At 44.8% G+C, this 22,511-nt stretch overlaps 2 protein-coding genes across 5 annotated transcripts in view; one reads left to right on the top strand and one right to left on the bottom strand.

Annotated features, from left to right (window-relative positions):
• CDAN1 (codanin 1) overlaps positions 1 to 18,285 on the bottom strand; it is a 43,466-nt gene extending 25,181 nt beyond the window's left edge. Inside the window, exons 1-9 of one of the 4 annotated variants that reach the window (XM_037900391.2) lie at positions 17,994 to 18,285; positions 11,363 to 12,078; positions 8,832 to 9,056; positions 7,865 to 8,058; positions 7,215 to 7,334; positions 5,007 to 5,085; positions 4,402 to 4,522; positions 3,277 to 3,386; positions 2,478 to 2,567 (exon numbers count right to left, since the gene is read on the bottom strand). In XM_037900391.2, coding sequence (XP_037756319.1) covers positions 2,478 to 2,567; positions 3,277 to 3,386; positions 4,402 to 4,522; positions 5,007 to 5,085; positions 7,215 to 7,334; positions 7,865 to 8,058; positions 8,832 to 9,056; positions 11,363 to 12,078; positions 17,994 to 18,089 — 1,751 coding nt within the window. In that variant the 5' untranslated portion in view covers positions 18,090 to 18,285. Of the gene's footprint in view, positions 1 to 2,477; positions 2,568 to 3,276; positions 3,387 to 4,401; positions 4,523 to 5,006; positions 5,086 to 7,214; positions 7,335 to 7,864; positions 8,059 to 8,831; positions 9,057 to 11,362; positions 12,079 to 17,433; positions 17,571 to 17,993 lie in introns of those variants that run through there. The other 3 variants (XM_043547837.1, XM_037900392.2, XM_037900393.2) reach the window with 3 other exon arrangements.
• A 37-nt stretch (positions 18,286 to 18,322) lies between these two features.
• On the top strand, positions 18,323 to 21,869 carry LOC102945618. Its single transcript, XM_037900395.2, has 2 exons — positions 18,323 to 19,090; positions 20,953 to 21,869. The coding sequence occupies exons 1-2, from the start codon at positions 18,634 to 18,636 to the stop codon at positions 21,609 to 21,611; spliced, it is 1,116 nt and encodes a 371-aa protein (XP_037756323.1). The 5' UTR covers positions 18,323 to 18,633; the 3' UTR covers positions 21,612 to 21,869.
• Positions 21,870 to 22,511: the final 642 nt, after the last annotated feature.

Here is a 22,511-nt window from a genome sequence, read left to right as displayed (position 1 = left end):
GTCTATATACAGCTATAGCAGAAGCACAAGGTGATTTCTTTAAAAAACCAATGCCTTCCAATGCCATATAAATAAGAACACAAGGAAAGAAGAAGTGGGACCGCTGAACACTGAGGATGGGGTGGAGATTAAAGATTATCTAGGCATGGCCCAACACTTAAATATTTGCCTCAGTTTTTAATGAGGTTAATGAAGAGTTTGGGGTAGTGGCAGGGTGACTAATGACAACGAAGATATGAAGGTAGAAATGACCACATCCGAGGTGGTAGTTAAACGCAAACAATTTAATGGGACTAAATCAAGGGCCCCAGATAATCTCTATCCAAGAATATTAAAAGAAGTGGCACATGAAATTGCAAACCCAATAGCAAGAATGTTTAATGAATCTGTAAACTCGAGGGTCATACCCTATGACTGAAGAATTGCTAATATAGGTCCTATTTTTAAGAAAGAGAAAAAAGTGACCCAGGAAACTACAGGCCTCTTTGTTTGCCCTCAACTGTATGCAAGGTCTTGGAACAAATTCTGAAAGAGGAAGTAGTTAAGGACATTGAGGTGAACAGTAATTGGGATAAAACACAATATGTTTTTACAAAAGGTGGATCGTGCCAGACCAACCTGATCTCCTTCTTTGAAAAGATAACTAATTTTTCAGACAAAGGAAATGCAGTAGATCTAATCTACTTGGATTTCAGTAAAGCATCTAATACAGTTCCAGATGGGAAATTATTAGTTAAATTGGAGATGATAGGGCTTAATATGAGAATTGAAAGGTGGATAAGGAACTGGTTAAAGGGGAGACTACAAAGTGTCAGATTGAAAGGTGAACTGTGAGGCTGGAGGGATGTTACTAGTGGAGTTCCTCAGGGATCAGTCTTGGGACCAATCTTATTTAACAGTTCTATTACTGATGTTGGCACAAAAAATGAGTGCACACTAATAAAATTTGCAGATGACACGAAGTTGGGAGGTATTGCCAATACGGAGGAGGATCAGAATATCATACCATTAAATTTCATTCCATTTCTATTACTCCATTTTACAGATTTCTTTAAAAACCAATGCCTTGTAAAATGGAGTAATAGAAATGGAATGAAATTTAATAGTGCAAAGTTGTGCGTTTAGGGACTAACAACAAGAATTTTTGCTATAAGATGTGGACTTATCAGTTAGAAGCAACAGAGGAGGAGAAAGACCTGGCTGTATTAGTTGCTCACTGGATGACTATGACAATGTGATGTGGCCATGAAAAAGGATAATGCAGACCTAGGATGAATCAGGAGAGGTATTTCTAGTAGAGGCAGGGAAGTGTCAGTACCATTATACAAGGAACTTGTGAGACCTCATTAGAGTAGTGTGCGCAGTTCTGTTCTCCCATGTTTAAGAAAGAGGAATTCAAACTGGAAGAGGTGCAGAAAAGGGCTACTAGGATGATCAGAGGAAAGGAAAACCTACCTTTTGAGAGAAGACTGTAGGCTTGTTTAGCCTAACAAAAAGGCAGCTGAGGGGAGATATGATTACTCTCTATAAATCCGTCAGAGGGATAAATACCAGGGAGGGAGAGGAGTTATTTAATTAAGTGCCAATGTGGACACAAGAACAATGAATATAAACTAGCCAACAACAAGTTTAGGCTTGAAATTAGGCAAAGATTTAATCCCCAATGGCTGGAGATGGGACAGTAGATGGGGAGGGCTCTGAGTTATTACAGAGAATTCTTTCCCAGGTGTCTGGTTGGTGGGTCTGGCCTACATGCTCAGGGTCTAACTGATAGCCATATTTGGGGTTGGGAAGGAATTTTCCCCCAGGTCAGATTGGCAGAGACCCTAGGCCTGGGGGGAAGGGGGGCGCAAGTTGCCTTCCTCTGCAGCATGGGGCAGGGGTCACTTGAAGGTGTAAACTAGTGTAAATGGTGAATTCTCTGTAACTTGAAGTCTTTAAGCCATGATTTGAGGACTTCAGTAACTCAGCCAGAGGTTAGGGGTCTATTTCAGAAGTGGGTGGGTGAAATTCTGTCGTCTGCCATGTGCAGGAGGTCAGTAAGACTAGATCGGGGTTCTCAAACTGGGGGTCAGGACCCCTCAGGGGGTTGCGAGGTTATTACATGTGGGATCACGAGCTGTCAGCCTCCACCCCAAACCCTGCTTTGCACCCAGGATTTATAATGGTCTTAAATATATTAAAAAGTGTTTTTAATTTCGGGGGGGGGGGGGGGGGGGGGGGTCCCATACTCAGAGGCTTGCTATGTGAAAGGGGTCACCAGTACAAAAGTTTGAAAACTACTGGACTTGATCACAATGGTCCCTTCTGAACTTAAAGTCTGTGAGTCTATTCTGCTCCAAAACATGAGACTGTAATGCAACATCTTCTTTATAATTGGCTCTGTGCCCTCTGTGCATCTACTGGCTTCAAGGACAAAAATAAGTTTTTACTGGATTTCCCATTAGCAAACCAGAGCTGCAGCACCAGTCTCCTACCTGATCCTGTTGCCCAGAACTCTTTCAAAGTCCCAGCCTGGTTTTTCACGGTTATCCTCCCACTCACGCAACAATTCATAAAAGATGTCCCTATTGAACAAAAGATGCAAACATGTCAAGTCCGGGGCCTTCAGTCTCTGAACCAATAGCAACAGATTCCCAGCCAATAGTTCACAAGATACACCCTCATGGAATATACTCCAGACTGAATAAAAGTCACATCTCCAAAGCCCCATGTATCCTACCTTTTGCAGCAGTGACCAGCACCACTGAGCTTATTAGTTTCAATCTGCAGCCCACCACTGACAGGTGCTCTGCCTGAGCTCAGGCATTATAACCAAGACACCCATCCCATTATTAGACAGAGTAGGGGTCAGATAAGCAGATGAACCTGTGTGGTGGATCCCTCAATGAAGCAAAGAGAATAGGAACCATATGAAATTACTTCTACGTGAAAAAGAGAACAAGTCGACAGGAGGCGCTCCCCTACTCTCCCACCACAAAACAGAAGAGACAGAAAGGAATAGCTCCAAAGGCTGAGCTGAACCAGCACTGGATTGTGCAGTACTGGCACGTCAACAACTTCTGCAGAATTTAGGCTTCCATTGTTTAAAGAGATTAAGTCCTTATCCCTGTAAATACTAAAGGCCTGTGTTCTTAGAGCAGAACATCCCCAGGTCTATCCCCACTATGCTGTATATATGCAGTATAACTGGATGCTATGGCATCCAATTGTTCACATTCATGGATAGAACGTAATCCCCCCCATACACACACACTAAAACTGGAGGACATTTACCTTTGCTTCTTAAATATATGAAAAGCCCTGTCACTTGGAAAGTTAGAACGATTGTCCGTTTCTGGCTGGAAAGAAACGGACTGGACGGATGAAGGCAGCAGGAGGGACACCTATTGAACATATAACAGAGTCCATTAGTATAATGAAATTCTCTGATTTTGAACGTTATCTTAGGTATTACCACAGTCATGCTGTTCAGACACTAACAATTTCCGAACCACTAATGAGTAACTGCTGGTCAGCACTAGTGCAGAAAAGGCACAAGACAGTCACTCAGTAGGATGGTAAAGGGGCATCTCCTATCGCTTTTGAGGAACTTTCTGAGACCAGAACAGAACTAGCAGGTACATGCCCTGGAGAAAGAGTCCTGTGCAATCATTTAATGCATGTCAACTCAACACAGGGATTCTGAGAAGGTGAGAGTGACAGCTGGCGATTCCCATGTCATCATCTCTTCTCCCCTCTTCTGAAAGAGAGAATCCCTTAAAATCAGTAAAACAGCTTCATCACAGCTGCTACCTCTATCTATATGGCCCTCATCACATGAGCACTTCACAATCATCAGTTGATTTTATCCCCACAACACTGCTTTCAGGAAGGAAAGTACAACCCCATATTCTATTTTTTTTTTTAAATAGATTGGGGACAGAGGCACAGAGTAGATTAAGTGTTTTGCCCAAAACACAGGAAATTTGTAGCTGAGCTGTGAAAGGAACATAAGCCTCCGGAGTCACAGTCCAGTGCCATATCCACTATCTTCCTACCTCCAGACTCACCACAGGGAAAAGGGTAAGAGTGAAATCCTGGCCCCCCTGAATTCACTGGGAGTTTGGCCACAGACTTCAATGGAGTCAGGATTTCATCCTAATTGCAATACAAGTTAGTAAAAGGAATTCCCAGCTACAGCTCATTGGCCCTAGCAATGCACAGGCTCAATCTGGACAGGAAACGGTGGTTTTAACATAGTCTCCAAAGAAATTGAAAAATGAAGCCGCAGAGCAGGATGAACAGGATTTAATATCAATCATCAAACTGACTGTGGCAGGGGAGCGACAGGCAAGCATATTACTGGGAACCCCTTGGAATTTCATACATTCAACTTTCTAAGGACTATTCATTTTTTACCTTGGCTGTGCTGCTCTCATAAGCTTTCATAAGCCTCTCATGCAAGCCAGGGGAAAAGGATGCAATCCGCTCATTCTCAGCCAAAAGTTTCAATGTCCCCTTCTCTAAATGAGAAATAATTCTGCGAAGAGATCACACACAGAACACAACATTGAGGGAGCAAATCTAAATAAAGTGTACACTTATTTTACAAAAAACACACAGGTTTAACCACTAGCCACCTGGAATCTGGATCCTACTGGCATCAACAGGACACACTGCAAATGCCATAGTCACACGGAGGTGACATGAAGGAAAAAAAGTCCACTGAGTTTTTCCTGTTCTGGTGGCATCTGAAGCAAAACATCAGTCCCACCAAATTCCAACTGCAGTTTGGATGTGTTACCTCATAACCCACCATTTCCCTGTGGGGACACTTATAATGGTGTAGAGACCACCACAAAGAAAGGTACTAGTTTTCTAATTCAACCGAGTCATTAACTCAGTGTGTGACACTGCGTAAATTACTCAACACCATGCCCCTAAAATGACCTCAATGAAATTCAGTTGCGCGCTCTCTCCCCCCTCACACAACCCACCTATACCCAGAGAAAGGTTCAACTTACTCAAACTGACAATCCAAAACCTGCACAGCAAAGTAAACACAGTTGTGTACATTTCGAAAATGCTGCCGCTCTACTGCATCTGAAAACAAACAGCATTTAACAACAATTGGTGGAAAATTCAGAAGCTAAATAGAAAAATCTAAAGCAATTAACTGAGAGGGATGTAGGAATTACCAAACCCATCATTGGTCCATCAGTGCCCATTACCTGACATGTCACATGAAGGCAAAACACCCCCTTAAAAAGACCACATTCTAACATAGTTGGCCAATTGTGCAATGTTGCATGAGAGGGGAGGATTCTTCCTGATCTCTGTGGCAATTATCTGGAGCTTGCCCTGAAGCCTGATATTTGATTGCCACTATTGCGTGCAGATCTGGTCACCCCATCTCAAAAAAAGATAACTGGAATTGGAAAAGGTACAGAAAAAGGCAACAAAAATGATTAGGGCTCTGAAACAGCTTCCACATGAGAAGAGATTAATAAAACTGCGACTTTTCAGCTTGGAAAAGAGACAACTAAGGGGGGATATGATAGAAGTCTATAAAATCATGACTGGTATGGAGAAAGTAAATAAGCAAGTGTTATTTACTCCTTCTCATAACACAAGAATTAGGGGTCACCAAATGAAATTAATAGGCAGCAGGTTTAAAACAAACAAAAGGAAGTATTTCTTCATACAACACAGTCAACCTGTGGAACTCTTTGCCAGAAGACGTTGTGAAGACCAAGACTATAGCAGGGTTCAAAAAAGAACTAGATAAGTTCATGGAGGATAGGTCCATCACTCGCTATAAGCCAGGATGGGCAGGGATGGTATCCCAAGCCTCTGTTTGCCAGAAGCTAGGAATGGGTGACAGGGTGGATCACTTGATAATTACCTGTTCTGTTCATTCCCTCTGAAGCACCTGGCATTGGCCACTGTTGGAAGACAGGATACTGGGCTAGATGGACCATGGTCTGACCCAGTTTGGCCATTCTTATTTTAATCGGTATAACTACCAGTGTTCTTGTTTGACAAAATTATCCACCTTTCCTAGTTAGAAGTGGGCAATCACCTAGATCAGAGTTCATGTTAACTCCTTAAATCTCAGCCTTGGACAAGAGGCTGCTTTTCTCTTAAGGGTCAATCCTAGAAGTAATGGAATTTCCGCTGATGTCAATGAGAGTTAGACACGTACAGGGGTTGCAAGAGTGAGCCCTTACAAGACAGATGTGGACTCCTGGGACAGCATCAGTGGGATTCTACCCATCCCCTCCTTGATGAAACAAATCAATCGAAACTGATTTGGAACAGGATGAACACATTGGCAGCATTATGTCCACAGACTGCTAACTGCGCGCCAAAACGTCGAGCAAATACAATCAATTATTAGACTCCTCCAGCCAACGGCTGGGGTGCACTGTGCTACCGAAGTCAAGACCAACTGGGGTTCTTCGGATCTGTAGGTCACAGAACAATAACAGCAGCCAAAAATGGAGCGTTTTTCTAACAGACACCAGGAGCTATTCTCAGCTGGAAGTCACTCTTGTATACCTTATCCAGAAATCAAGCTGCTGACTAGCTTAGCGTAAGGTCCAAATTTGCCATAAACCTGTGTACAACTCCCACTGATGGGAACTGCACATGTGTCCCTAGGCAGAATTAGACCTTAAACTTACAATGGGTTCAACAGTATTTCTGGGTTTGAAGGAACTGATGGGAGGAGGAAATCTGGTGAATCACTCTTCTCTCTGAAAATTCATTTTAGTGGGTAAATATGGAGTTCTTAGACAATAACAGTGAGCTACCATAACCTGGTTTTCAATAGCCTATTAGATTATAAAACACCTATTCATTCCAAATATCAAACTAATTTGGCGGCCTGGTCTATAGGCTTCAGGCTAAATACCCCCTTCACTCCATAGTGGAGCATTCCCTGATATCAAAAGGAGCGTTATACAAGATCAAGGGTAGACACTCGTCTTTTTGTAGTAACTAAGCTTTTAGGGTTCTTTATTTGTTCACTACCTGAATGCCATATTCCACACCACTCACTGAGACATGCTAATTCACTTCATGCAGGCCTCAGAAGTCTTCAGTGTAATGACTTTTGGTCACTAATTCCCTGAAGCTCGATTTGAACCCCGTGAATCAGAGATGATATGCTCTGTATCCCATTACCAGGCCTGGGAACAACCTAGTCTCCATTCAAGAGCATTGCTGACCTTTACATCCTTGACTGAATTCCATGTCATTCTCACCATCTTCCGAAGAAGTTGTTCCCTTGGATGTTAGCAGCTGCAGGACAAAGAAGAGCTCCAGGAAAATATTTGGAACCAGGTTTTCTGGAAGAGGGAGTGACATAAAATGGCTAAATACTCAGCATTAGTCTATGTTAATAAATCAAGATAACAAAGATAATCAAATCTCAAGCTTATAGTCTCAGCTGATCCATACAGGACTCAACAATGCTGATATGCAGCCATGCGCATTTGGGTAGGTGCATTATAGAAAGCGTTTTACCTCCTTTCCCCCAAAAATTAAACCATGGGTAACAGCTTAAAACATCTTATAAACCACTTCAACCTAATGAGCATTGTCAGGGAAGAGTCCTGGCCTCTAATATTCACATTTCCAGTTGGGCCAATACAGTTTGAGTCTACTGAGGGGTTCAGGGAATTGTGTAGGGCCCATCTCATTTTCTAGACTTCTGTCCAGTTAGGGGTGGATATACTCTTGAGTAGGAGGGAGGTCTCTGTTTATTTTTCCAGGCAGCACTCACTTGTATTACAAGTCATTGGTGCACTCTGGAAATAGTAAGTATTTAAAGGTGGTATTCCACACCATGGTCATCTCACTACTCCCAGTTCTTTACCTGCTATACAAGATGAATAGAGCTGAGCCAGCTGTTCCAGCTGTTTCTTGCAGGAAACTTTACTGAGATCTGCAGCGGTCACTAGCTGACCATCAGTAGCAAGGCTTCCACTCCAACTGTAATTAGGCTTGGTAGGTGTACTGGGATCCAGAGACAGGCCTGCAGGAGAAGATGTTTGGTGCAGCAACTTGCATCTGAAATTCAAAGTCAATGACTTACAGAGGAACTGAAGATGACACACACCACATTCAACACAGGAAGTTTCTTCTTTGGTGTATGGTTTTCTGGGATTCCTACAAGAATTGATCCCAACATTTACAGAATCTAATGCAGTTTCCACACAGGAGATGGGTTAAATTACTTAATTCACCCATTTTCTGCCTAATGACAAAATAGCGTCTTGTGGTTAAGGCACAGAACTGGAATTCAAGAGAACTGGGTTCGAATTCTAAATCTGCCATGGCTCAGAGTGTGACCTCAGGCAAGTCACTCAACCTCTCTGTCCTATAGCTTTCCATTTCCTAAAAGGGGGTGATAGTTACCGCATTACACCTGTGCGCACCCTACTAGCTTTCAGCAGGTTTGCATAGGTAAAACAGAGCATCATCTGAAGACAATGGTATTACATAGGTATGCTTGAGGGTGCAGTCTGACCCACAGAACTTTGCATTAATGCAATAAGGAGTAACTGAAATACAATAAATCCAGGACCAATATGATGCCAGAGTCGCTTTGCAGAGTAGAAGCACATCTTTAAGTGAAGAGTGAAGGCTGAATTTGAAAACTTGTTAGTCTGATACTACATTCATTTTCATCTCATCTGCTTTTAGGTCAATTTTTTAAATCAAACAACTAGTATCTTGTCTGGATATTTTCTGTTAATTTACAGCTTCTTATTGGCAATGTCCTAATAAAGGGAGCAGTATGAACCCCTGCAGATGTGTCCCCATCCCTGTTCATACTGTACCTTTCTTTCTTCAGCATCTCCCTCTCCTCTTGAAGGCTGCTCCCTCTTATGGAGGTAACATTCCCTTCCTGGATGGCAGCAAAGGTCTCAAGACTGGTCCCAGACGGAAACCGAGCAGCTGGAGACTTGCTGACTGGCGTGGAAGTGAAACACATCTTAGGTTTTGAGTGGGAGCGCTCAGAACTCACTGGAGTTGGGTTGATTCGTCTTGATGGCTTGCTTTTGCTGAAACAATTTAAGAGAGGATTTCACTTAAATGAAGCATAAACGGACCATCAAGAGAGAAAATAGCAGTCAAATCCATCAAACTCTTTCAGAGGATTTTGATGCCAATGTAAAATTGATAAGGAAAGAGAGAATCAAGATACAGTGCAACTGTAATCGCATCTGGCAGGGTAGCTGATTGTGCCCCGGGCCACTAGACAAAGAGTGGGTACATCCTACAAATATAGACTTCAACGATCCTGATGAAGTACAATGTATTTCCTGCTACTCCACTGCTGTGACTTAAAATTAACTATGATCACTATGGGGGAAAATGGATGAAAAAAATGGATACTACTCAACTTATCTACCCCACTTGTCCTACATTGTCAGACTGCTAACCTAGGATATACCAAGTTCTGGCTGCTCATCAGTTCATCATATAGTCCCAAAATGTTCATGAAAGCATGACCCAGTGACCCTCTTTGGCCACTACAAGTCAGGACTCCCAGATTTCTATTCTTGCCTCTGCCACCAACCTGCTTTGTAACCTGGACAAATCCTAATCTCTCTGCGCCTCAGTTTATCTAACCATATAATATTGCTTACCCACCTCACAAGGGTGACATGAGGCATAAGATTTGTAAAGTGCCGTAAGATTCTTGGGGAAAAGGCTCCATAGAACAGTAATATGTCATTTTAAACGAAATGTAGGAATTATGATAAAATCAGCGGTCTACAACTGACATCTCTTTTCCCAATGAATCTGCTGCCTGCTACATGTTAGCTGCTAGGAACCTCACAAGACTACTTATACTGTTACTTCCAGTCTTATATTTGACTTGTCTCCTCACACTTTTCACATCAGTCACATACTCTGCAATTTCAAACTTACTGCTTGTGATGGAAATGCATTATATCCTGCAAGTCAAAGCCATCTCACAGAGCATCATAAGGATTTCCCATCTTTAAATCCCCACCCTCCATGTGGGACCCTATTTCTCAGGAGAACCAAGAGTCCTAACCAGCTCTAAAATCACTTCAGAACTGGTTGGTGCCACTGCACAGACCAAGCAGCAGAAGCTTGACTCTCCCTGAAAGGTGGTTAATGGGGGTGGAGGGGAGGAGAGAAAGAGAAAATGAATATTACCTCAGTGTAGACCAGGCCTAACAGGAATTGCTAAGTACAGATTCAACTGTAACTATACGTCCTGGACAGAGAGCAGGGAGAAAGACCACTGATTCACAGGAAGAGAACTCTGGTAGCCTACATTGTGTTATGGAGAGCTGTGCATCAGCTACTGTAGCATCTATTAGTAATTCTGAACCTATGAACTCTGAGGTCTACTAAAGGGAAGGAGAGTTAAGGTGGGTAAGATTAGTGGACCAGACCTACATTACATTCAGCTAAGTCTAACCGCAGAAGCCCCTGCCTTGATCTGAAGAGGACTTTCAGAATCACACATCCTTCAGATTCCTGCAGATTGCCATGACCTAAATTTTCAGAAGTGATTTTAGGTGGCAAACATGAGACCTTAAAGGGGCCTGATTTCTCCTTTATTGAGACCTAGCAGTGAATCTTAGCTTTCATTTAAAAAAGAGAGAGAGAGACCAACAGCATGTACCACAAGGAAGAGCTGCACCCTTCGCCAGCCCAGCTAGGAAAAATCATTAGCAACTAGGGGAAACTCATGCACTTCAAGAACTAAACAGAACCCACATGCCAACCCAGCTCATAACCACAGGAGACCCACTTCCCTCTAACTGGCACCACAGAGCCAGAGGACATATGATGCCTCACCTGCCAATGCTGTTGCCACCAGAGGTCGCAGAATGCCTGTTTGCCATCCTGGCAGCTGTTCCAGACAGCCGCAGCAAAGAGACATTTAGGGCTTACCCTCAGTATAAAATCCTATCATGTTTAAATACAACTGTAGAGTCAAGATAATGCTGACTGACTGTGACTCACTGATCATGGCAAACAAGGACAAAGGTGTGCTCAGCATCACATCACCACTGTCAACTCTTCACAACTCTGTTTAATGGTAAGATTTCCCAATGAAAATGAGCCCCTAGAGGAGCCTCAGGAGGATACTGGGGAGAAGGAAGCATGGTGAGTTGAAAAACACAGACTGCACAGCATAGCAACAGCCCCCTAACCTGCAATCTATTACAAAACATTCATAACTGAGACAGTTATAAGACCATCTATATATTATTACCTGTGAGATAACAGTGTCAGCTGCTCCCAAGAAATAACCTGCAGTACTCAATGCTGCCAGCACGATCAGAAAAATAAGAGTGCAACAAGGAAGACTTGCTCTTACTTTGTCAAGCCAGAAGCAGCACTCATGGGTGGGAACTCCTCCAAGTTGTTGAGGTTCAGCTGATCAGGTGGGGAATTGGCTGAGGTAGGACCCACCTCACTCCGTTTCCTCCTCCCGCCACTCAACGATGTGCTGTCTCCCTTCCCATCCTCCTCTTCAGTGAGGCTTCGCCCTAGGTCCCGAGCCACTTGCCGGCCAGTGGCATTGGCAGAACTGTTGCCTTTTCTTCTGCCTCGCCTCACTGGCTGGACATCTGGTGCGGGCATAAGGAAACTGCCCAAATTGGCCTTCTGAGATGAACGTTTCTCACTGTGGTTGAACACAGGGCTGCAACCAAAGCTTGGGCTGGTGCTGGTGAAATCACTGCCGGGGCCAGACAAGCTTGACCCAGTAAAGGCAGAAGAGCCACTTGATGCAGCAGAAGAGGGAAAACTAGCACCTGGGGTGCAGGAGCTAGCAGGGGTCCTCTGGGGAAAGAGCTGCATTCGGCTGCTGCATGACCCTGCTGAGTTGCCTATCCTCCTTTCTGACCCTGTCTTTTGGTTCCCATGGCTAGCTGAGCTCCTGAGGGTCTTAGAATTTGGGGTTTTAGCAGGGGTAGAGGGCCCATTGGTCAAGATCTGACTAGTCTGTTCCCTTAAAAAATTCAACAGGAAAGGCACAAAGTCTTTCTGAAGCAACTTATGAGGTACCAGCTTGTCATGGACATGGTTCTCCTGCAAGGAAAGAGAACAAAACATTAATAAAGATACCCGTAGACTTACTCCAATCTGTTTCTCTCTCTCTCAAATACTGGGCACAAATTCACCATCATCATGGATTCTAACACTTTTAAGTTGAGGGAGTGTCTCTAGTAGTTACAGCAAGGAACAGATTCAGGAGTTCTTGGTTCTACAGAATTCCCTAGTCTGACAATTATTCCTCAGGCCCAACTTTTCAAAAGCAGCCACTAATTTTGCCTTCTCAGCTGGAAACCATTGGGGCCTGTCTTACAGAAATGCTTAGGTGCAGTGGTGGGTGCTAGAGTCATTGAGAGCTGTGGGTGATCAGCACCTCAAAAGCAGGCCCCTTTAAAATGTTTCAAGTAGGGCACCAAAAATTGAGGCAAACAAAATTAGTGGACAATTTATTAAACCTGTAGCTTCTCTGTGCTCCAGTTACCTACTAATACCATCTACTTCCTCAGGAGGTGCTCCAAAAATAAATGATTATTTATATAATGCTTTGAGATCCTCATGTGCAAGACACAACAGAACAGAAAAGCTCTTACTACATTTTAATGAAGTCATATTATTCACTTGTGAGATCACAGAGCTCCAAATATAGTATGCGGCAACTTTTATGATGCACAAAACTAATATTCAAGAAAGCTAAATAAAAATGCAACATTAATATATTTTAAATCTTCATGGGAACATAATCCTTAAAAGGATCTGTAAATTATCTGAGAATTCTACCATCAGCTTTTTAAAATTATTATAATACTGTAAAACCTTGTATGCAGTGTAAAAAAAGTCGCACAGCTCTTTCAGTGCATCACATTTCTATTTTCCTCACAACAGAACTAGGCAAAGTTTGACAGACTGCCAGAAGAACTCTTGGATACTAATTCTTTTTTGTACTGAGACCTGGCAACCACATTGTCATACTTGTGCTCTCCTCTCTTAGGCCTTATCCAAAGAGGAAACGCTTTGTTTCCCTAAGTGAGACCCTGGTGAAATGGAAAGCAGGAAATTCAGAAGACAGCAAGTACTTTATTTTTATGGAGCTTTTCCTTAAGAAAGGCGGCAGTGGAACTACTATCTTCCTTTGCTTCATATATGTGCCATTCCTGAGAATGCAAATGAATTTCAGTTTCCAGCTCAAATAAGAAAAATCTGTAAAGTCTCTCTGTGCTTTTCCACTGTTCATTGTTTTCCAAAAGTGTCTCTACTAGTTAGACCACAAAACTGAGTCAACAGACCTAGATTTTTATCAGCTCTGACGCAGACTTGCTAAATGCCCTTAGACTCAGATATTAAGGCCAGAAGCATCCATCGTGATCATCTAGTCTGACCTCCCATACACCGTAGGACACAGAACCTCACCACCCACTCCTGTAATAGATCCATAACCTCTGACTTAGTTACTGATATCCTCAAGTAATCATTTAAAGACTTCAAGTTACACAGAATCCAGCATTTACTCTAGTTCAAACCAGCAAGTGACCTGTGCCTCATGCTGCAGAGGAAGGCAAAAACCCAACAGGGTCTCTGTCAATCTGAGCAAGGGGAAAATTCCTTCCCAAATCCAAATATGGCAATCAGTTGAACCATGAGCATATCAGCAAGACACCTGGGAAAGAATTCTCTGTAGCAACTGTGAGTCCTCCCCATCTAGTTAGTCCCATCTCTGGACAATGGGGATATTTGTTACTAGCAGTCACAGATGGGCCATGAGCCATTGTAAGCAGTCTCATACCATCCCCTCCACCATAAACTTACGCTCAGCCTTGAAACCAGTTAGGTTTACTACCCTCTCCACCGGAAGGCTGCTTCAAAAAACTTCACTCCTCCTTCACTTCATCTCATAGGTGCCAGCTCTGGGGCTGGAGCATCCATCAAAAAAAAAAAAAAAAAAAAAAAAAAAGTGGGTGCTCGGTGGGATCTGGGGCAGAGCGGGGAGGTCGAGCTCTCCCCGGGGAAATCACAAAGTCCGTGCCGGTGCTTCATCTAATTTCAAGCCTAAACTTGTTGATGACCAATTTATACTCATTTGTTCTTGGGTCAACACTGGCACTTAACTCCTCACCCTCCCTGGTATTTATCCCTGATGTATGTATAGAGACCAATCATATCTCCTCTCAGCCTTCGTTTGGTTAGGCTAAACAAGCCAAGCTCCTCAAGTCTCTTCTCATAAGGTAGGTTTTCCCTTCCTCTGATCATCCTAGTAGCCCTTCTCTGCACCTGTTCTAGTTTGAATTCATCTTTCTTAAACATGGGAGACTAGAACTGCACCCAATATTCCAGATGAGGTGTCACCAGTGCCTTATATAAGGATATTAACACTTCCCTCTCTCTACTGGAAATACCACACCTGATGTATTCTAGGACTTCACATTTCACCAAGACAGTTACCCTGTCAAATGAACAGGTTTCCCACCTGTAAATTGAACTCACAATGCAAGAGTAACTGGGTGAAATTCTAAGGTCTGTGTTATATACAGGAGGTCAGACGAAATGATTGAATCCTCTCTTCTGGCCTTAAAAATGTATGAAAATGTGAATATTACTTGTCTACCCCAAAGGGGTAGTGTCCTAATGAGTGAGACAGCTGTGAGGGTTAGATAATATTTGTAAAGCACAATGAAGTCCTTAAGCAGAAAATGCTATAACGTGCAAAGCCTGTTTTCAAATACAATCCCAAAAACAATCGCTCACAACCAACGTTTATTTATTATTTGTATTCCAACAGAATTAAGAGGCCCCAACCAAGACTCACTACTAGGCCCTCTACACATACAAGAAGACATTCCTGCCCCAAATAGACAAGTATGAAGAAAAAGACAAGAGATTAAATGATTTGCCCAAGATCATACAGCAAGGCAGTGGGAGAGCCAGGGATAGAATCCAGGTCTCCTGATTCCCAGTTCAGTGCATCTACACCTCAAATCTCCCTTTTAAGCAATATTCTTCTAGCTGGCAAACCTGCACCGACAATGACTTCACAATTGATCTCAATTTTATCTCTTTCCCTTTGCTTTTTTTTTTCTTCTTCTCTTCAAAACTGCAGTGAGTGTCTTTTGATTTGACCTCTTTTCCACAGGATATAGATTATTCTCCCATAGTGTCTCCTTTTATTTACAATCACATAATTAAACTACATTTATACCAGGGTGAATAAAAATCAATGATTTTTTTTTTAAATCAAAAACATCAGATTTAAATTGGATTTTTTTGATACAATGCTTTTTGAGGAAAAAACCTCTCTAAAGATAGTTTTAATTAAAACACATTATAGTTCAAAGATATAACATGGAATAGGGATTATAAATTCATGTAATGTTTAAAAAAAGTTTTGTAAATGAGTTCCAATAGTTCATGGAATAGGGACCCAATTTTATGGGGTGTCAGGGGCTTCTGTATAGATTATTTAGGTTAATCTTTCTATCTACCCAATGGGACTCAGTGCTCAGTCTAGAAGATAAACATCAGAGATGCTTAGTTCTGCAGTTCTCAAACTGTGGATGTGTGTCTCCAGAGAGAACATGCTTGTTAACAGCAAAAATGTTTTTAAATAATGGCAGCAGGCCGTAAAAGAGACCCAGTTTGGGAATTAGAACCATTCAAGAAATATATGTTTGCTGATGTTTTAAAGAAAGTCACACCAGTGAACTGGTGGAGGTCACTTAAGCACTTTGAATCAGAGACTGTTGAAGCGATAATCTCACTTTCTACACCAGCAGAAGCAGCTACTGCTGTTAAAAGAATATTTTCTTCCTTTGGACTAATTCATTACAAATTGAGAAATCATTTGGCACCTGAAAAAGCAAGAAAGCTTGTTTTTCTTTTCCAGATTATCAATAAACAGGAAAATGAAGATGACTGAGTTATCTGCAGAAGCCAACATTTTAAGTTTCTCATGTTGACCTGGCTGACAGTCTACTGAATTTTTGTTTTTTAAATTTAATTTAACTATTTTAGTTAAAAACAATTTTAACAAAACAAACCTGATTTTAAAAAACTTTAATGTTTAAATTCAAAAATTCAAATGCTTGTTTTGTTAAAATATTATGTTTGCTGTTGAAGAAAAAAAATCCAGAATACATAATGTGATGTTTTAGTTAAATAAAACAATTTAAATGTCTGTTTGGTGATGTTCTCCTCTTAATACAGCATGGCAGAAAAATCCTCCAAATATTAATGATTAACCTGTTGAATTGGAGATAGTTCACCTCCCAAGGACTTCATAAATATCAGCTTCAATTATCTTTGATAAATGAAATAACCAAACAATCATTTTACGATATAGCTGTAAAACTAATCTGGGAAGTTTTCAAAATAAATCACTTTAAAAATGTATAGTGTGTACCTTCTAAAAATGAAACCTACATCTGAGTTGTGAAGAATATGTATTAAGGTTTTAACAACCAAGAATGCACTTTTATGTAGAAATCCATGATTAAATAGTGTCTTCCTGACTAGTGATTTAAATCAAATCCACCCTGATTTATACAGCACTTTTCTTCCCAAAAAGACTCCAAACACATCACAAACGTAAATTCAGCTACTCCTTGATTCACAGTAACTGATGCATTAGAAAGTGACACCTGCTCAGCAGCAATGCTATACAACTAAATGCTATACAGTTTTAGACAGGAAGCTAAGAGAAATAGTGTAATTACCTGAGGTGGCCTTTGGTAAAAATAGTGTTTACCACCTCTAACTTATGAAAAATGCCAAGAGATTTTAATGAAGCATTTTAAATCTCATGCATGAGACAGCACTGACAACAGCACAGTACCCACAAGTACTCCACTGGAGCAATTACTCAGGACTAACCCAGAGGGATCAGTGCTATGAAACTGCCACTCATTTCCTGCAGCATCCTGGATTTCTTTGGAAGTCTCCTATTCAAGTAATAATCAAGCTAAACCTCACTTAACTTATCAGGCTGATGAGGGTGTTAATAGACTGTGTCTTTAAAATAGCGTTTGATAACAGCTTGCTGCAAAACCAGCAGATGGAGCTCACAAACTACAGCGATAGCCACATTTCAGGACTACAAGAGAATTCGGCGAGTGTTCTGTAAATACACTTGGATATGTAGCTCAGGCTGAGTTTATCTGGACACCCTGCTCAGCTTTCACCCGGCCAAGCCTTCCTCAGCGGCTACAGACCAAAACAACCACCAAGCAGTGTTGTGGGTCACACCAAGGGCTTGCAAACTGCCAGAAAAAAAAAAAGCTGTACCTAATTAACGTAAACCGTAACTTTAGCTACTCTTCTCTTAACACAGGAGCACGGCTCATGGAAACTACGGGCAGGGCTAAAAGCGGGGAGGGCGGGGAGGCCGCTAAGGATCACACACACCTGGCACTTTATTTATGTCGGCATTCGTGGGGCTGGGCCGCTGAGGAGGGACACGCCCCAAGCACTTCTTTACCAGCGCCGCTGCTGCTCCTCCCCCATTGTTTTCCTCCAGCTCGCTGTAAGCACTGACCACCTCCAGGGCCCAGCACCAGGGCGCCAACTTCGTGGGCTGCCCTGCGCCGCGGAGAGCCTCGGCCGTGGCCCGCCGGCTGTCCGGGCTCCCCTCAGATCCGTGCCGAGCACGACACGAGGTTTCCTGCCCTCCAGTGACGCCGCGCCCGGCACGCCTGGGCGCAGGCCGGGGCTTAGGGCGGCGCGCTCGGGCCCGCGTGCGGAGGGAGGGAGCCCTGCAGCCCCCAGGAGCAGCCCTCCGTGCCCAGGCGAGCGGCGCCCCGGCGGGCTGGGCGTGTGGCCCAGAGGCCGCCGCGGGGCGGCCCGGCTGCAGCCCAAGACGCTGGCCCGCCCGGGGCGGGGAGTCCGGGCTGCAGCAGGCCCCGGCGCCTCGCTGCCGGGCTGAGGGCGGAGCAGCGCCACACAACGCTGCTGGGCTGGCGCGTTACCTCGGCTGGGCGGTGGCGGGGGCCGTGGTCGAGCCACCGCACCACGGCGCCGGGCGCCACCTCCTCCCGCAGCAGCAGCTCCAAAACAGCCGCCATCCCCGGCCGCCCGCCGAGCAGGCGCACAACGCGCGTCGCGGCGCGCGGACAAGAGCGGCTGCGGCAGGGGGCGGAGGCAGACCCCGCCTGCCCCCAAGCGCGGGGCACACCAGCTGTGGGCGGGGCTAGAATGCTGTACCACGTGGGCGAGGACAGCGCCGCTACTCGCCTACCGAGCCTCGGCTAGGGGAGGACTGGGATCAGATTTGCGCCGTGGGGTGTGGTTGTGACGGCGGAAAGGGGCGGGGCTAGAACGCTCAGTGCCCGTGGTGGGCGGGAGCAGGTCGGGAGGACGCGAGTCTCCGCGGGGATTCCCATTGGGGAGCGGCGCGCGCCGGCTCCCCTGCGCGGGGCGGGGCCGCCCGGACACCGGCTCCCGCCCTCTCCCCATGTCAACAAGCGGGGCGCGGGGCGCCTGCGCCGGGGGCTTGCGCGTCCCTCGCTTTCGTGCGCGGCGTTGGTCTGCCGAGCAGGGCCCGGGCTGTGGCCTAGCGGCGGCCGCGCGGCGATCGGGGCGGCCCGCGGGCCCCGCCCGCCGGGGAGGATGATGGCCGAGGACTCGCCCAAGCGGCGCAAAGCCAATTTCAACGAGGCGGAGACCGAGGTGCTGATCGAGCAGGTGCTGAAGCACGAGCAGATGCTGTTCGCAGCGGGGCCGGGCCGCGCCTCCCCGGGCCAGAAGCGGCGCGTCTGGGAGCTGATCCGGCACAAGGTGAACCCGGTGGCCGCCTGCCCCCGCGACGTGGAGGATCTCAAGAAGCGCTGGAGGGATCTGAAGCGGCGCGACCGCAGCAAGCTCTGCCGCCTCTCGCAGGGCTGCGGCCCCGCCGGCCACTCCGGCGGGCTCGGCCTGCTGCTGTGCGCGGAGGAGATGCCCCAGCCCGCCCCGCAGCCCGACCACCAGCGAGCCTACGGCTCCGCGCTCGGCCCCGCCGAGGCCGTGCCCATCGTGGGCGGAATCGACACGCTGGATCTGCCCGGAGCCTCCGTGGTGGACCTCGGTGAGCTCCGGGGCTGGTGCGGGGGGAGCGGGCCCCTATGCGCCCCGCGCCCGGTCTCGGCTTCTGCTTCCCCTCCCCGCTGGTCTGGGCCTCCGGCGCGGCGGGAGCCGGCGTTGCCATGGAGCCGGGGAATTAGCCCCGCCAGGTCACTGGAGCAGAAGAGCGGGGCATCCCTCCCGCAGAGGGGCCAGCTCAGCCTCTGAGCAGCGCCCGGAGGGCTCCGTACCGGCAGGCGGGGGGCGGCCTTGTGCTTCTTTCCCCCCGGTCGGCGCTGAAAGGGGGCTCCTCTCATCAGCGGGGAGCAGCAGTTTTGGTAAAATGCAGCTTCCTTCCAGGCCCCGCCGCAGTGACCCGGTTCATTCTTCATGATGATTTTTTTTTGCCCTGTCGGTGACCCCGTGTGACTCCTTCCCCCGCTTTAAGCACTGGTAGATGTTGGTTTGCAGCCTGTCCTTGAGGTGCATTCTGAGAGACAGATTCAGAGCAGCACTGAGCACCCCCCCACACACACACACACACAACTCCTGTTTACTCACATGAGACAGTAGTGTAATGTACAAATGACACAGATGTAAGAGGGACTTACCCCAGGCAGCCTTGGGCTTGAAGCTTCTTGTGCTTGCTTATGCTAGTCTCTGTGCCAGTGAGGCACTCCTCTTCCAGTGTTTTATGGGCCATGATGTATATCTTGTTTATGTGAAAAATTAATTTACATTATGGGGGATTTTTATTCGTGTTAAATCTGTGTCTCTCATGTTCATCATATCTAGCTGCAAAGTGCATTGTTAATCTCTGATGTTGCATATACTTATTTACCTGCTTAACTTTATTCCTGTGAGGTGTCCCACTGATTTCAGTGGGAGTACTCTTAATAGTCAAGGTAAGCAATGTAAGGATCAGGGTCTTCTCATTCTGTGCTTCAAAGAGCAAAGAAACCCTCATAGAACACTATCTGGCCTTATGGGTAAACTGTATAAAGTATCAAGTCACAAGTAATTATAGTTGAGAAGAAAAGAACACAGCATGATTTGAGAAGCAGATCCTTGTCTTCAACAATAAAAGTCTTCACTTGCTGATTCACCAGAGGTCCCAGTTGTGTGCAAGTTAGGGATGCTCTACTGTACAACAAACCCATTTTTCCAAATTAATTTCTGCTTATGGTGGTTTCCTCCTCACCTAAATCACATAGATGCTCAACTGTTGGCAGGTTTTGCATGATAGGTCGTGAAAAGTGAACAGACATATCGTGGATGTGGGGCATTAGACCCACCTGCACATGTGCAAATTTGGATCATTCCTTCCACTCACAAGAAAGCATTCCACCATGCAAATTCCAGCCTTTGTAAACTGCAGCCAATGGGTAAATTACACCCTGTTGTGCATGGGTCTGCAAGGTATGAGCTTTAGTGCAATGAATCTTACTTCAGGCAAGGAGGAGCAATTCAGATAGGATGTCACTTATTTCTGCCTTGCAAATACTGGGTTTCTTGTGCTGAACTGGGAGAAAGGAAAGTAAGAGCTTGGAATGAACTTAATCTCTTCTGTAGCAAATGCTTTTGGCTGGTCTATTGGGGAGTGAGTGATTTTAATCTGAGATTTGCATCGCTCAGAGTTATGTCATTTACAGTGAGCATGTTTCAGTTTTTTTCCCTACTAAAGGAGATACCTATGCTACAAGTGTAGGGGATAATACAGTACAAGTCATCATTATAGGGTCTTGACAGCAGAAATATTAACTACCACGTAAATGCCAATCGTGCTCACTGGGCAGGCAGAGGTTTGATTGACCATAGAGATAATAAAGTCTGTTGACTCCTGTTTCTGGTTTTTTTGTTTTTTTTCCCTCCTCCCTGCCCTTTTAGGGTTTACAGATGATCCTGGTCCATCCCACCAACCCTGTCTTGAGAAGATGAACTTAAAAGAGGAAATAGTAGTGAAGGTAGTGGAGCCAGAAGAAAGTTCTGAGGACATGGCTGTGGTTCCACCTAGCCAGGAGCAACTGCCCTTTCTGGGAACAGCTGGGAGTGGTTTGTCTGGGAAAGTAAAAGCCAAAACAAAAGGCCGGTCTCAGACAGACCAAAATGAAATTACGGAAGAGGACCTAATGCAGATCCAGCAGAACCAGATGCAGGTGATCCAGTCTGGCTTTGACAGTGTCAACCACAACCTTCGGCTGCTGCAGCAAGGCATGCAAGATCTCAGCAACAGCCTCAGTATTATGGCACACACATTGGTGGCTATCAAAAATGTTTATGTGAAAAACAACACTGGCCCAACCACCTATGCCACCACCTCTACTCAGACCACAGCAGGGTACCTGAGTCCTGGGTCTCCCCAGATCTCCCCAGCTGAGGACAGAGGCAGAGCACAGGTGGCTGGAAGTAGCAGCAGAAGCAGTAGCTGCAGTTCCAGCTCTATGTCTCAAGAACCAGGCCCTTCGGAATTTCCTAGACCACCCCTGAGAACCATTAAGAAAGAACATCCAAATGGCTGCTACTATTTCTGTTTTGCAGATGTGTAAAACTTGAATATATGTAAAGTGACTGATGTTAGCGGTACTGTTGTATGCTCTGCTCCAGCCTGTGACTATAATGGAGCAAATTGGACTTGCCTCCTGCTTTTTTTTCCCCAGTGGGGAAAGTTTCACATTAGGTGGCATTTGACACTAACTACCAATCTCCAATTTGTTAACACTAACTGTTGCAGTTGGTTAATGTCTCTCTTCTGTTTTCTTCACCGTCTTCTTTCAAAAAAAAAAAATCAAATTTATTTTGACTAAGACTCTTGTCTGTATCCTCTTTGGGTTAATGTGACTTTTTGAACATAAAAGGTATGATGGAGTAGGGTAATGTTACAGTTATTGAATAACAGAAGCAGAATCTGTCAGTTACACAAGTTGTGTATTTTTTTTAAAACCAAACTGTAAAAAATAGCTTACTTTAAATTTAGTATCTGCTATTTTTATTGTATTTTAAAAAAGACTTTAAAAAAAAAAATCTGGTCTGTGCAAGGTATCCCAAGAGTTTGGCAACTTTACCTCCTCAGGGGATGGGATAGAACTAGGCCACAGAGCCGCTGATCCATGAATGTGCTGCTCAGATTTCATCCAGCATTGATCCATCTGGTCACTGTTCATTTCCAGCTCTTCAGATGCACATTCCCTGCAGAAGCATTTTGCTTAACTGCAATGAAAGTGGAGGGTGTTATTTGTCACATAATTTTTTGAAAAGAGAAATATAGCAAAAAAATTCATTTCTGGTGAATGATGCCAGCTCTCAATATGGAACAATCTTTGCTGGTATAGCTTAGCACCAGGTTCTGTCTTCAACAGAGCCAGCATGCTTTCTGGGGACAAATGTCACACCATCTGAAAGAGGTAGAAGAGAAACCTATGTCCTATATTGTCCAGAACTGACAGACT

This window comes from Chelonia mydas, chromosome 6, assembly GCF_015237465.2.
Source record: "Chelonia mydas isolate rCheMyd1 chromosome 6, rCheMyd1.pri.v2, whole genome shotgun sequence".
Classification (NCBI taxonomy): domain Eukaryota; kingdom Metazoa; phylum Chordata; order Testudines; family Cheloniidae; genus Chelonia; species Chelonia mydas.
Note: the sequence above shows the minus strand (reverse complement) of the source record. Positions and strands in the feature narration are given on the sequence as shown.

What these genes read in the sequence shown, in the direction of transcription:
- LOC102945618 (XM_037900395.2), top strand. Translation starts at nt 18,634, where the DNA reads ATGATGGCCGAGGACTCGCCCAAGCGGCGCAAAGCCAATTTCAACGAG. An exon ending in AGCCTCCGTGGTGGACCTCG is followed by an intron (nt 19,091 to 20,952) that starts GTGAGCTCCGGG and finishes CTGCCCTTTTAG; the next exon opens with GGTTTACAGATGATCCTGGT.